Source organism: Genypterus blacodes, unplaced genomic scaffold, assembly GCF_046128005.1.
Source record: "Genypterus blacodes isolate CSIRO-AG114 ecotype Tasmania unplaced genomic scaffold, CSIRO-AGI_Gbla_v1 ptg000032l_1, whole genome shotgun sequence".
NCBI lineage: Eukaryota > Metazoa > Chordata > Actinopteri > Ophidiiformes > Ophidiidae > Genypterus > Genypterus blacodes.
The window spans coordinates 2,785,745-2,800,821 of NW_027466845.1; the positions used below are offsets into that span (position 1 = coordinate 2,785,745).

Sequence of the window (15,077 nt, forward strand, 5' to 3'; positions counted from 1 at the left end):
ACTCAGCCAGCGAGTGGCAGCTTCTCCTTTTCCAGTCAATCATTCATTACAGAGCCAAGTGCTGTGGAGGAGTGCCTCCTCTTCCTGACCTATCATTTTACTGCCTCTGTAAACTCCTAATCCCCCCTTCGTTAGATGGTGTCAACAGCCAACAAGCTCTCACCCTGCCGCCGCCACCGCAGCCGCTCCGCCGGCTCAGACGCCTCCCAGCCCTGCCAAGACCCCAGAGGTGACACGGTAATGAAATCGTCTGAAATATAACAAGGTGGAACTGAACATCGTCTCACGCTTCCTGCCGCTCTTCCTCATTGTACCTCACCTACCAAATTACTCGCTCATTAATTCACTTTTTTCCCTCTTTCACCGGCCTTCAACGTAACGCTTCAGATTCAAACTCGGCAGCGTTTTTTTTAGCTCTTCTGTCTCTCGCCGTCTGGTGCGAGCGGCCGGGTTTCCTCTCGCCTTGGGGCCGTTCCCGAGCAGGTGAACGCCCGGAGGCAGGAACCTGCACATAAGCGCCTCCTCGTCCGTCATGACTCTTTCATGGGGAGCTTCCGTCTCCGGAGCTCTGCTAATAGAGCCCGGCGAGATGTCCCGGTATAATGCGTCCAACAGATGAAAGCCCAGCAGGAGCAAACAAAATTCAGATACAGGCAGCTCCACACACCCGCAGCCTCGGACCACTCGGGGGACTGTTATTTAGGTAAACAAAAGAATGGGAACGTTGTGCTGGTGGGCCAGGGCTGGAGACGGGGAAGCAGATGAGGCATCGGCGCTTTGGCAAGGCTCCAAAATGGAGTTGTGGAGAGACAGAACACTCCTACACTCGAGCTACGAGAGAGAAAACACTCTCACAGGCATATGGACACACACACATAGCCGTGCTGCCTTCAGGGTGCTGAGCTGGTCACATGGTTCCACATATACTACAGTATAGAAGGACGAGGTGAAGGCAGGGTCCCAATTTCTGAGTTTAGTAAAACGTGGCGGCATCACAACAAAAGCATTACGCACCAATGAAGGTCCGAAAAAGTTCTTATTCATCATTTTCGTACCTCAACTTATTGGAAAATGTATGTAAATGTTTGATGAGCCGCAGCAGGGACACACACACACACACCTTCAATAACACACATGTGAGCCGTGTTAATTACCGTATAAAATAAGCAAATGGCATCTGGCCCTGTACGTCCCACTTTCCAGGGAGGAAGATGGAAATGAGGAGGAGATGTGATTGTGACATGCTCCCCCCGTGTGTGTGTGTGTGTGAGTGTGTGTGGCTTTGGCAGTAACAGGCTAATATTCAGCACAGCTCACCACCACCAGAACTAATGAAAGTAGACAAAATGTCTCTGCTGCCATCTTTGTCTCGCATCCGCTCAGGGTGAGCCTCCCCTCTTCCCCTCTTCCCCCCCCGCTCCCTCTCACCTCCCCTCTCTCTCCCTCACTCTTGAAGGGAGGGTGACAGCGGCATAAAATGGTGGCGAGCAAATGTGCCTTCCATGTGGCAGCAGCAGCGGCGGCGGCGGCGGCGGTGGGGGCGAGACGGGCCGGGCCGGGGCCAACGCGCTATCAGCACTGTGTGGCTGTTGCTTTGAACAAGCTGGACGCTCGCCACGGCTAATCAGCGCCCCAGCTGACGGGACGCCGGCGGCTACAAACAAAAGCAAATCAGGGAAAACAAAATAACTGTGTGTGTGTGTGTGCTTGGAAACTGTCAGGTTTGAGATAAACGTGTAAACTTTGAGACGCCTTGCTGAACAGAACGTCAGCGGTTCTAAGAGATTTCGGCGTTTTGAATGTGTAGAAATTCACTTACACAGCTTTATATGTGCGATTTAAGACCCACACATCAGATAATCGGGTCATAATTCCCCACCAGTGCTTAAAGGAGCAAACAAAGCAGGTCCCCTCATTCAGCAATTTGTGTGCGAGCCGCTGTGGGGGCCGTTAGTTAACCCGGCGCTCAAAGGACCACGAGGCCGCGGCATAAATCACAGAGTGAAACAAGGCAGACTCCTCCAATTCATTAATGGAAATGATCTGTCAATATGCTGGAGTCAATTCACACGTGTCAGCTGGCCTCGCCGCACAATGGGCCGGGCCAACTTATGAACTCCCAGCACCACTCCGCCGAGTCCATAAAACAACTGGCGACGTCGCTGGGGAGCGCCCCGAGACGCCGCCCTCTTTGCACAGACCACCAGATGACACAGATGGGGCGAAACCAAACAAAGGCGAGACTCCCTTTGTAAGGAGAGGGACCCCCCCCCCCCTTTCAAAAGCCATTCATGCAACAAATTGGGGAAATCTGGCCAGGCAACACTCCCCGTTTGCTCTTTTATTAGCGCCCGGTCTGACGTCACAGTAAGTGAAATCAGATTTATGGCTTTGGGGGAACAAACCAGTCGCACAAACTTTCTACAATCCATGTTCAAACCAAGAACAGAGTCCAAACTTAGGTTTTTTTTTTACTTTACTTTCACTTGCAAGGTTCCACTTTGCTGTCTGGAGCGTCAACTAAAGTAAAGCTAATGAGGGAAAACTACACACAGAGCCGCTGCTGATCCGTGCCCGCGTGTCCTCTCCTCTGCTTAGGACTTGATGGATTGTTGGGCTAAATATAGAGCAGAACACTTTACTCGCCGAGCAGAGTTTAAGTTAATTATCATTTCTGTCCTTTGATCGCCGAAATCGAAAATCAAACACGGTACTTCTTCTACTGCAGGTCGCTCTTTAGCTCTGAACAACGTCTCGCTTTTAACCATGGTTTCTGTGGTTTGTGTTCATGTAGGACAGAGAATATGTGAGCACGAGCTTTCTCTTATTAGACCCTCTGCTTTTTCTGTGTGTGTTCTCTCTCAGCTGCACCCCCGTGCTGCTGCAGCAATCTGCATAGAGAGACATTTGTCATCATTAGCCTCGCTCTGACAGTTGGCACCCGGCACCTCAGATCTCTAGGACTGGCAATTATGAACCCTTCATCCCTTATTTAGGCAACATTGCCTAATTTCATCACCGTCCTACCAGCAGCATTTGATTACCGCAGCCCCCCCAAACACACAATATCCCCTTAATTCCTGCCTTTGCTTTTGTGTTTTTGGAGACGGGGTGACGTCACGAGCGTCGTCTGCTCGTCTCTAACCTGAGATCTGAGGCGCGAGGGCTGCAGGCGGCGTGGATGAGCATCACGGGGTCAGTGGGCAGATGATTACAGCGCCCACCTTTAGATGGCAGACGTCTAACTGACATTAAGATTAATCACTACTCTGCTGCTGCACCGGGGCCTTTTTCTCCTCCTTACAATTGACAAGACGGAAACTGAGCAGGCAGCTCGGCTCCAGATATGAAACGGAACAGGAGCGGGATTAAACTGGTCGATTCTCTGTAAGCAACGTCAGCCTGAGCAATTTGTGGGGAACAACAGGAATAAACATGCTGAATAAAGTAATAAAGCAGCCACAGTCCTGCTCCAGCCGGCACGCTCAATGTTTAGCGGTGTCATGTACAACAGGATACAGCGCTAAACCGCCTGTTAATAAAAAGAGAGGAAACTACTGCACCAGCACTTTCTCTGCACCCTGCCAAGTAGACGGCCCATGCAGGGAAGGAAGTGTGCGCCCCGACTCTGTTCTCTCTGGTTTTGTTCTGAGAGGAGCACTGCACATTATCCGGATCGTTATTTTGGCAAATAAACGGAATTGTATTAATGCTAAATTCATGCAAATACATGCATGTAATCTATCACAAAGCCTGACAAGCGTACCATATTGCAGAGGGGAGGGGTGAAGGGCCAAATGAAGCTGAGACAATCAATTAATTTTCATAATTTACACTTCTCTCCACCTGTCTGTTTTGAGAAAATATCCATCAGGATGTTTGGGTGCGATGTGATAGCAAACACAGGCTGACGGGCGGCGGCGGCTGACTGGAGGCTCTGTGGCCGCGCTGTCCGGCTCTGTGACTTCTCAGGGGGGGGGCGCTGCTAACACACAGCGAGGGATAAAACAAATGAATGGACACAATCCAAAGGGGGCCGCCATGATGCTCGGGGCCCAGAAATTAACTGGGCCCCCTGCAGAGACACCATATTGCCTGGAATAATAAGGCAGCCGTTATTAAAAATCCCAATGACAATTTCATTTGGTGACAAATGGAATTGTAGAAACTTCCACTTCCCACCATCCCAGGAGATTAGCACTCAATGTTTCTCACAGTTTGAGCGCCGGTGCTGATGTCACATGTGTGATGTGACACTGCTTATAATCTGATTTATACAGAAATATGTCACCCCATTAAGTCCACTTTGACTAATCTGCTTTAGGGGCCTTTGCAGCCTTTGTATGGGATCGATCTTAACACCCTTTTTTTTTAACTAAATGACTTTCAAAATCTGTCCCAGCATATGGCAAGACCTTATTTGTTTCTTACGTAATAGGATTATTAAAATTGTAAAACGTCATCCGTGATTACGATGCCAGTTACAAGAATGTGTTTGGTTACGGGGTCTGGATCCAGCTGGAGTAAGCTGTGTGATGGACATAGATGATGTCATGGGTTTGGCTAAAACCATCAGACTTTACTAATAATTCAACCTTAATGAATTTCATCATGTGAAGCCAGCTCATAGGCAGGACGTGAAGGGTAAATAAATATGAATTCTTGACAGTTTTTCATGATAATTTGCTTTGAATACAGGCGACGTGTTCTAAGATGTTAAATAAATCAGATTGTGTGAACATGGTGTGCTTGTAGCTTTTGTAATATAAGCGCAGTGTGTATTTATACGAGTTGGTTCAGAGTGTAAATACTCCATAAAGCCCTGATTACACAAGAGGACACATAGCAACAAGCGTTTAACGACGGCGGCAACAATCAATGGCCGACATCGTTTCAAAGCACGAGCGATGTCATCAAAGGGCGACTTTACCCATCAAACAAGAGCTACTGACCCCTGGCACTGCCATGTTAACAGGAGGATCAGTCTTAGGGAGAAGAAAGGAGGAAGAAAAATGGTGCTGGAAAAAAAATGAATAAGTGTAGAGGCATGCTGAGGAAGACAAAGAGGCCTTCAAAACAGGGTCACATGCTGCAGCCAAATTAGGGGGAAGCAGAAGTCATTGTATTGATTTACACAATCATGCGTGCGTTTTGCTGGGTCAGAAATAGGCCTGTGCTGGCCTCGCTGCCTCATATATCACACTGGAGGGCCTCCAACAGCCCAGCGGGGCGGCCAATACGGCAACAAAGCTCGCAGTGTTGTAACGACAGAAGATATGGGCCGAGGAGAGTGTCTGGTCTTAGAGGGCCAGACCCGACAACGAGGCCGGACTCTCAGCAAACACCAAGGAACAGGGTGAGTTACTGCGAGATCCGAGCGGCCACATGCTTTGGATTAAGAGGCGATAATCTCAATGAAAATCCTCCCCCCCCCCCCACCCCACTTTTATCGTATGCACGGCGGCCAAAGAGCCGGAGCTGAAACTCAGGAAAGCTGCAACCGGATTCCCAGATATCTTGACATGGAAAAGGGAGAGATGGGCTGGAAAGTGAGGCCGGTCTGTTTCCAATAAAGCGGCGAGTACCTGCTGAGCCACGGAGAGCGAGAGGAAAGAGTATCAAAGGCTGAGAGGGGGAGGCTTTGGCCACCTCGCGCCACATGAAAACCATCCAGCACATTCCCCATATTCCAGAGGAATGACTCAATAGAAGAATAGGAGCTTGTGATTGTGAGATGTAATCATTTTTTTATTATCCGAGTAGAAACCTTTGTATAAATCTCCATTGTGTGATAATTTTTTTTTGTAAAGCTCTGGCTCCATATCTGCCGATTTCTGCCTGGTAACAGTGTGAAATTACCACTTGGACCTGCCAAGAAGCTACTGGCAAGCGTGTCTGTGACAGACTGTGATGATAATGGGAGTCACCTATCTATCAGGGTCCTCCCCGCGCAACGCCACCTCCTGCTAAGCTGCACCCGCCCAGTCAAAGTCAGGGCCCCCCCGCCCCCGCCCCTCATAATGTCTGAAGCAGAGGAAGAGGAGGGGGAGAGAGTGTAAACGCCTTTGTGTTCCTTATCTGATTTGTGCACCATTATCTGTTTTTGAAGTCCTCTTCAAAGCAGCAGACTGTACTGTACGTGCTGAGGTGGAGCGTTGGTGCAGCGATGAGAGGCAGAGAGGCTTCAGTGGCTGCAGGGTCGCTTTATTTTCAATCGTGGTCTGAATCAAACCAGCAGCTACATGGAGAAGCCTGAGACACAGCAGCAGCTATACAGCACACAGGAAACCACTCAAGGCTTTATCATTCAATAATTTAATTATTTTCCATAATCTAGGTTAATTTCTGTAACAACCTAATTTATGTATATTTTAATCTTTGCAGCTTCTTGTTCAGATGAATAAATGTTATTAGATCATGTAGAGGGCCTGGGTTTAGTCATGGGATTATGCTTTAATATTTAATAAATGTGCTTTATATTTATGAAAAAAAAAAAAAAGGATTTGCAATAGAACAACCAATTAAATTGCAACAACAAAGAATCAGCAAATCAATAAATTCTCATATTGTTGATTCTTTCACAATAAAACCTCCGTGTGCATAAAACAGCACTGCAAGAAGAAAATAGATTTTTTTTCGAAAATCTTGTTTCAAATCATACAAATTAAAAAAGCAACTGTTGAAGCTTTTCTATTTTCCTGATTCTGTTTTAAGAACAAACGCGTGTGACGTTTTCCTCCGCGAAGTAAAATAGAACAGATTCCATGATTTTAACTCGAGTTTGCGAGTCTCCAGTCTCCATAAACGTTGTAAAAAAATGTCGTCACGGTCACAGTTTCCTCTTTCTGTGTGTTAAATTTACAATTAACCCCGAGAGGCCAAAACGTTACAATAAATCCAAAACTATTGAATTAATAAGCTTGAAAAATAAAACGCAAATTAATTAAAAAAAATGTTTTTGCTTCATCCCTAAAAAACACTGACATTTCTATTTGCCAGATTTAGAATAAAATGAAATTAGGTCAAATTTAAATGTAATTCATATTTCGTACATGAATACTAAATGTTTTTGCTCCAGCAGCTCTACACACACCTACTGTCACACACTCTTACACACAACCAGCAGATAGTCCAGGAAAGAGCAGCAGAGCGCGGGAGAACACGCAGCTTTCCCGCCCTCCGCACGCGCAGGTGTGATCCTCTCCTCCGTGTCCTCCTCCACTACTACCTGGACTGTGTACTTGGATCTCACACCCGGGGAGGAATTTGTTTTCGATCAACTGGGAAGCGGTGACGCATCGGACAGCGATTGGACATCTCGGGTCTCAACTCCTCCCTTATAATAAGGAGAGAGAGAGTGTGTGTGTGTACGTGTGTATGTCTCCCTGTTGTAAAACACAGCAGCCGGCCGCCTGCGTCAGGAGGGCACACACACTCCACACACACTCCACTCTCTCTCTCTCTCTGCGCAATTACGCGGACTCCCTAGTGGCACCGTGGCCCACAGACACGCAGGGACGCGACGCTTCTTCTTCTTCTTCTTCTTCTTCTTCTTCTTCCCGGGACTCGTGCGGCTCAGCGGGTTGATATGGACTTTTAATCCGGTCACCGCGCTTATTCCCCGGATCTGCTTGCTCGCCTCCTTCCTATGCAGCTCACAGCAGCTGTGCATGTTGTGATCCGATCAGCCCGCATGTGCGCCGCGCACAGCCGCTCTGAGTAGTTGTCTTAGCAGTAAGACAGCTTTTTTCTTGTTTAATCACGTTCTTTCTTCTCTAAAATTGGCTCCCGTACAAACAGCCGCGTTGGATCCGTCGGCTTACTGCGAGACTCCGGTGTACAACCCGGATCTCTGCCCCAACATGATAGCGGCTCAGGCGAAGTTGGTGTATCACCTCAACAAATACTACAACGAGAAATGCCAGACCCGCAAAGCCGCCATCTCCAAGTCCATCCGGGAGGTGTGCAAGGTGGTGTCGGACGTCCTGAAGGAGGTGGAGGTGCAGGAGCCGCGCTTCATCAGCTCCCTCAGCGAGATGGATAACCGCTTCGAGGGGCTGGAGGTCATCGCGCCCACCGAGTTCGAGGTGGTCCTCTACCTCAACCAGATGGGAGTATTCAACTTTGTGGACGACGGCTCCCTCCCGGGCTGCGCCGTGCTCAAGCTCAGCGACGGCCGCAAGAGGAGCATGTCTCTGTGGGTCGAGTTCATCACCGCCTCCGGTTACCTCTCGGCGCGCAAGATCCGGTCGCGGTTTCAGACGCTGGTGGCGCAGGCGGTGGATAAATGCAGCTACAGAGATGTGGTGAAAATGGTCGCGGACACCAGCGAGGTGAAGTTACGCATCAGAGACCGATACGTGGTGCAGATCACGCCGGCGTTCAAGTGCACCGGGATCTGGCCGCGGAGCGCCGCGCACTGGCCCCTGCCGCACATCCCGTGGCCAGGGCCGAACCGGGTGGCCGAAGTCAAGGCGGAGGGCTTCAACCTTTTATCCAAAGAGTGCTACTCGCTCAACGGCAAGCAGAGCTCGGCGGAAAGCGACGCCTGGGTGCTGCAGTTCGCCGAGGCCGAGAACCGGCTGCTGCTGGGGGGCTGCAGGAAGAAATGCCTGTCGGTGCTGAAGACGCTGCGGGACCGCCACCTGGAGCTGCCCGGCCAGCCGCTCAACAACTACCACATGAAGACTCTGGTGTCCTACGAGTGCGAGAAGCATCCGCGGGAGTCGGACTGGGACGAGAACTGCCTCGGAGATCGACTGAACGGGATTCTATTGCAGCTTATTTCGTGTTTGCAGTGCCGGAGGTGCCCGCACTACTTCCTGCCCAACTTAGACCTGTTTCAGGGGAAGCCGCACTCCGGGCTGGAGAACGCGGCTAAACAGACTTGGCGCCTGGCGAGAGAGATACTGACCAACCCCAAGAGCCTGGAGAAACTCTGAGGTAACGAGACAAAGAAAAGAAAGCAAATCAAGTGCGTTCGTCTTATAGAAAGAAAAAAAAAAAGGACGAAAGAGGCCCAAAATGAGCTCCAACACACGGACACACACACACAAACACACTCATACTGCAGCGGATTCTTGTGTAATGTGTTTAGTTTAACTTACCGTAAAATCTCCTGCACATTTTTGTTGTTGGACAGTATCAATACTTAGGAGCAACTTTAAATTATTGGCCAATAATCAGGAAAGTGTTTGATCTTTTTCCTCAATTCCCTTAAAAAATGCTTTAAAGTAAAGCCTCGGAATAAAGAAATAACACACACACACACACTTTATCTCTCTCACACACGCATCTGTACATTTGATACTGTAAATACATTCATAGATTTGTGATTCCAGTGGTCTGAACTTGTGAATGTTGTTCTGTGACGCGTAACTAGGATCCACCTGTTTGAAAAAAAATCGACTTCTCGGCTTCCTTTTTGTTTCTTTATCCGCTATAAAGCGACGTTAATTTATACTTCATCAGCTCTAGTCTGCTTCATCTGTTATTTCAATGGACATTTTATCCTAATTTTGAAAGTTTACATTTTGATTGTAGGCGTGAGACATTTTGTTACATTTAAAAAAGAAAGACAACATTCCATAAATTTACTTGAAATCTTATTTAAAGTCCTCGAGCATTTTGGGGTTGTGTTTCCCTCTTTATCATGCTTCGGCCTACATGCTAAAAAATGAAAATAATTAAATATATATAGTATATATATATATGACAGTTTAATTGAAAAAAATGCACTTGAAATACACTGGATTATAACATCTGTGATCTGAGGTTTTGTTTTTTTTTATTATTTCTGTCTTTGATTTAATTTAAAGAGCTAATAAAACAAGCTGTTTTATATTTGTGTCCCATTATGGTTTTATTAAATGTGCTTCTGGAGAACAGTGGGTCAGACCTAATGTGTGTGTGTGTGTGTGTGTGTGTATGTGCGTGTGTGTGTGTGTGTGTGTGTATGTGAGGCGTTAAAGGAATATTATTTTCACATCAACATTTTTGAACATATGCGGGAAAATGCTATGAATTTTGCAAAATCCAAATGTTTAAATTAATTAAAATATCACTCAAATTTAACAGTAGACTTTAGATGTTCGTTATAATTAAATAGAAAAAAGCGAAATCGTATAAGCGATTTAAATACGTAAAATAAATAATATAAAATTAAATATAAAAATGTGCTAGTGTACCGAGTGGCCCCTTGGAGCCCCGGGGGGTCGGGGGCTGCATGTCCCGCTGGGGGGTCCTTACCTTGGGCTCGACCCTCTTGAACTCGGCCTCCTCCTCGTCCACCTCGAAGTAGATCTCGGTGGCGGTGATGGACAGCGTCCCGCGGGCCACCAGCGCCGGGGACACGAGCTGCGCCGGGCTGCTCACCACCACCGGGCCTGCGGGGCGGCGGAGGGCAGGGGACGCGTTAGTATACGTTCATTCATTAACACAGATACACACACACACACACACACACACACAGGCCGGGTGGATATTTGTATAAAAACAAACATCCTCATGTCTGCTGCTCTAAGCGCGTGGAGCCTAAACCTGTGTGACTGTAAACGAAAAGATTAAAGGGAATAATAATCCATTATTTATTTCTCGGAATTCTTTTTGTTTGCCACTCTTATCTAAACTCATATTCTGTATATGCGTGTGTGTTACATACATTAGGCCGATAAACAGATTCCAGGCACTATAATAAGCACACACACGTTGGCATTCTGTCTGGACTAAATCTCATTCCCCTCCTATAACTCGTAATGTTCTTCTCACTCTGGGTCTTTATGATGATGTCATCGTTGTTAGCTGCGTTAAAAAGGATCAAACCATTTGACTTTGTTCCTCATATTGAGACTCTATCTGTGATCCTGCTCTCGGTTTGTAATATCGCCTCAGTGACCCTGGTCAGCTGATCGTGATCACATCTTTATTCCCCCCTCCTCCTCCTGCTGCTCCTCATCCTCCCTGTTCTCACGTCAGTGTCGCTGTGGTCGTCATCTGTCTCCTCTGAAAAGCAGCTTCGCTCCAAATCAGGATATTTCATCGATCTGCTCAACTCCAAAGAGCCACTTTAATGTCTCATCAATCTTAATCTGACTTCCTCCGCCAATTATGGCCGATAGTGTTACAGGAACACTGGCGGGGCTCGTTCCCCTAACTCCCACAGCGGCTCTTCATCGCGCTCGGTCCCGCCGCTCTCCTCCTCCTCCTCCTCCTCGCATTCTCTCAGCATTACGCCTCCATTAACGGTGATCTTATCTGCTGATGCTATCGGGCCTTTGCACGCCGCGTTACAGGCTGCACAGACCGTGTGTTTCCTGCGTCTCAATGAGAGGAAACAAGCACGAGCTGCGAGTCCACAACCTAAAGCGATGACGTATGATTATTATTATTATTATCGTTATTACTATCATTATGTTGTCATCTCTAAATGTACAGCACCTTTTTGAAAACTAGAAAAAAATGCTTTATATTTTGCAGAAAATAGCAAAGAAGTAAAAATGGTATAAATGCTTACATATACCTCTGTACTGTATATTGTACACACGCACACACGCACACACACACATATTACACTCCAGGATGATCTTTAGGACTCCAGTGTTTTCCTGATTTCCTGTCGTCAGTATTATCAGCTTTTATATCATATTAGTCAAAGGAAATGTCATAACTTAAGCACACACACTTTGTGATGGACATTTATGTTTTTGTGGGCATTTAAAAAAAATATATGGGTTTAATATTTCAAAAAGTCAATCTATGCATAAGAGGTCAGTTATGGCCATGAGCATGACCTCAGAATCACACAGAGGTCAGAGGTCGGACAGAGCCTCAGCGTGTCTATGAGGTGGATTAATCTGTTTACTGTTCAGTCTGTGCTGTTTTGGTCTTGATTTGATTCACATCATCCCAAAGTGAAGCTGGACTCACAGCTTGCTGACTCGGGCAGAATGAGCTGCTTATTATTTCTATTCTTGGTTTCAACAACATGAGCATGGACCACAATTCAGGGTTGGAGTCTTGGACAACAACAATAACAACAACATGATCTATAAATTCATTTGTCCCGACTCTCCTGCTTTTCTATCTCGCCCCTCTTTGTTGTTTGAACGATTTGACCGGCAATAAAAAAAAAAGGAGTTTCCCCCTTTATGTCCACTAGAATCCCCAGATTACATTTTACGAGCCCATCCACTTGTTAGCAAAACTAACACCGTTTGGCTGAAGCATTGTGCTGGCCTCAGGGGCGAGCGAGAAAGAGAGGGAGGGAGGGAGAGAGAGAGAGACTGTAGCCTGAAGCATTAATCCAGAGCATCCATTGCTCATGGGGAGGGAGAGGATTAGGCAGTAATCCCCTCAGGGATCCTTCCATAATTAGGCTATGTGGCATTAAAATGTTTACATGAGAATAATGAAATTAGGCCAAGTTGCAGTGGATGATTGTGGGCCGGTGGAAAGGATCACAATGTTCTCTGCTGGGTCTCTTAAAGAAGGGGGAAAGAACAGAAAATGCAAATATTTGAGAAATGACAGGCCAATTTAACCAAGTGATGAAAAGTCTCATTTTGGTGAGCAGGGAGTCGAGGGAGAAGCAGCAGAGGAGAAGGGCGCATTATTACCCACAATCCATCCACCGGACCGGGCTGCTTAATTAGGCCGGGCGCTTTGTGTTTCACTGTAAGTGTGTTATTAGAGGAATACAAGTGGCCGTGGGTTTAGCTACCAGCACACCTGAGCACAATCACTCACTGGCAAAACACGTACACACACACATACACACACACCCACCCACATGTACACACACACATGGACGTACACACACACACACAGCTGCGGCCATTATCGTGCCTCAGCGCTTTATTGTTCATTTGAGTCGCTCTCTGCTGGCAATGCTTCACGGATACGCGCAAAGCATTCTGGGACATTTTTGTAATTATGACCACAATGTCCATTTTGTTCCACTGTTGTGAGAGCGCACATGAACGCCACACGTGCAGCTTATTAAACATTGACATCCCCTTTTTGTTTTTGATATCTGCCCGGACTGTGTTTACATGAAGGAAGCTTGTAACGATGTGCAGAAATTCAGGAAATGGTGAAAATGTATTCTTCCATAAAAAGCCTCCGTGCTGCGTCCCGTTCCCTCCTCTCCTCCTCCGGACTTTTGTTACGACTCTAAAAACCACCAGAGTTGGTTTGGCTCTTTAACGAAGCATGTTGCTGCTGTCTTACAGGTCTGAGTGGGACTAACAAGGATAAATACAGGCTTCAAATTAAGCCAGAGCTAAATAGCTGCGGCTGCTGAAACCATCATGTCACAACACACCAACACACTTCCGTTACGCCGTTGTTTACAATGTCAAATTCCTCTTTCCTTGTATCTCACGCGCTCATCTCCAGTCTCCCCAGTGTTTGGCCTTGTTTGGGATATAAAAAGGCTCATTTGATGCCAGAGCGACTTCACGCAGCGTTTATAATGTTTGAGGTCCAATCATAGGTTCGGCCCGTCTGGCCTTGGGGCCAGACCACGCCTCTCTGGCACTCCACCCGATGGCCGGCGGCGTGCGAGGAGGAGCCGAGACGTCGGCGGGCATCTTGTCTCAGACCTCTACAGTGTGCCCAGCTCCGTCTGGATGGAGCCCAGGCTGTGTGTGTGTGTGTGTGTGTGTGTGTGTGTGTGTGTGTGTGTGTGTGTGTGTGTGTGTGTGTGTGTGTGTGTGTGTCCTGCTTAAAGGCCTTAACAAGATGCCACAGTGTGAAACAGCGCCCCTACTGGTGAAGAACAGGACCTCAACTCTGATTTCAGCTTCAGGAAGCAGAAAGATGAAGCTCCTCCTCCTCTATTCAGTATTTGTTTACATGCAGAGAAATGAAATGTAAAGAATAGTTTTGTAGTCTGGCAGGAAGTTATTTTTTAGTCGTTTTATTTGCTCGTTTCTTGCGACTAACAATGAGAGCGGTGTTTGCGTGTCTGTGTGCAGGCTGTGGGAGGAAGAGGAGGAGGGGTAGCGTCTGATTCATGGCTGGGATCTAACAGGGGATTTCTCTGCTCCGGCTTAACCGGAGCGACGCAGCAACATATATATGAGGGTATAAATAGACATCCAGCCATCTACGGGACACAAAACACATTTCTAAGATAAAACAATACAGATGTTAACTAAAGGGATCCTGATTCGCAAAATATGAATCACTTGTAATGAGTCAGCTCAGTTTCATCCTCTAAAACAGGGAGGATTCCAATATGATGGTGGAAATGAACAAATGGAATAAAGAATGCTGCTCTGATGGCGGAAGAATGCAACAGTGAATGATCCATTACATCATCCTAACCTAAATAAAAACAACCTTTAATCCAACATACGACAACGACGACAGATCAGATCTAAAGGACGTCTCCTCTCATGTCTGTCTCATTTCACGTCTTTTCGGCTTTATTGTCGTTGTCGGTGGAAGAGGAGAACTTTTTGGGTGGATTGATGACAGCTGCTGGGCCTCAGTATTGTATTCCACTAAACACCTTCCATCACTGAGGCATAAAGCCTGTAACACACTCCACATAGAGCCAACATCAATTGCTCGCATGAGGTGTAAGGAAACATTCAACAAGTGAACTCTGGGTAACCTGCACGTATACGACCGACCGACCGACCGACCGGCCCGGCCTCAGGCTCAGGTTGGGCTCTGTGTTCTGCTGTGACGACGTGTCAGACTCACCAGTGACCAAACAACTGCATGAAAGCTGCTGCAGTAAACACGGGATCAGATTAACGAGGACAGAGGTTAATAAAGCTTTAACGACGCATTTCTCTTTCCTCTGCTGTTAATGATGCTTCAGTGTAGAGAGGAAGAGGAGGAGGAGAAGGAGGAGGAGGAAGAGGAGGCTCCAGCATAATTAAGCAGATATTTACTGTGAGCCGACTTGATTTTAATTAGTTCAGTCAAACTGTAACACATTTACATTTGATTGAGCTTAACGCAGAGGGTTCAGTGTTGTCATGGAGACCAAAGGATGTGTTGAGGATTATATCACTAAATTAAATTCAATCATTTTAATCTGCATTATATTACATAGTGACTGA

At 47.0% G+C, this 15,077-nt stretch overlaps 2 protein-coding genes across 3 annotated transcripts in view; one reads left to right on the plus strand and one right to left on the minus strand.

The window, feature by feature from the left end:
* The window catches only part of nbeab (neurobeachin b), a 168,487-nt gene that overhangs the window by 44,894 nt on the left and 108,516 nt on the right, over window positions 1–15,077 (minus strand). For both annotated transcript variants that reach the window (XM_076146145.1, XM_076146144.1), the window contains exon 39: window positions 10,249–10,385. In XM_076146145.1, the coding sequence (XP_076002260.1) occupies window positions 10,249–10,385 (137 nt within the window). The remainder of the gene's footprint in view (window positions 1–10,248; window positions 10,386–15,077) is intronic.
* On the plus strand, window positions 7,423–9,814 carry mab21l1 (mab-21-like 1). The gene has a single exon (XM_076146342.1). The coding sequence runs from the start codon at window positions 7,863–7,865 to the stop codon at window positions 8,940–8,942; it is 1,080 nt and encodes a 359-aa protein (XP_076002457.1). The 5' UTR covers window positions 7,423–7,862; the 3' UTR covers window positions 8,943–9,814.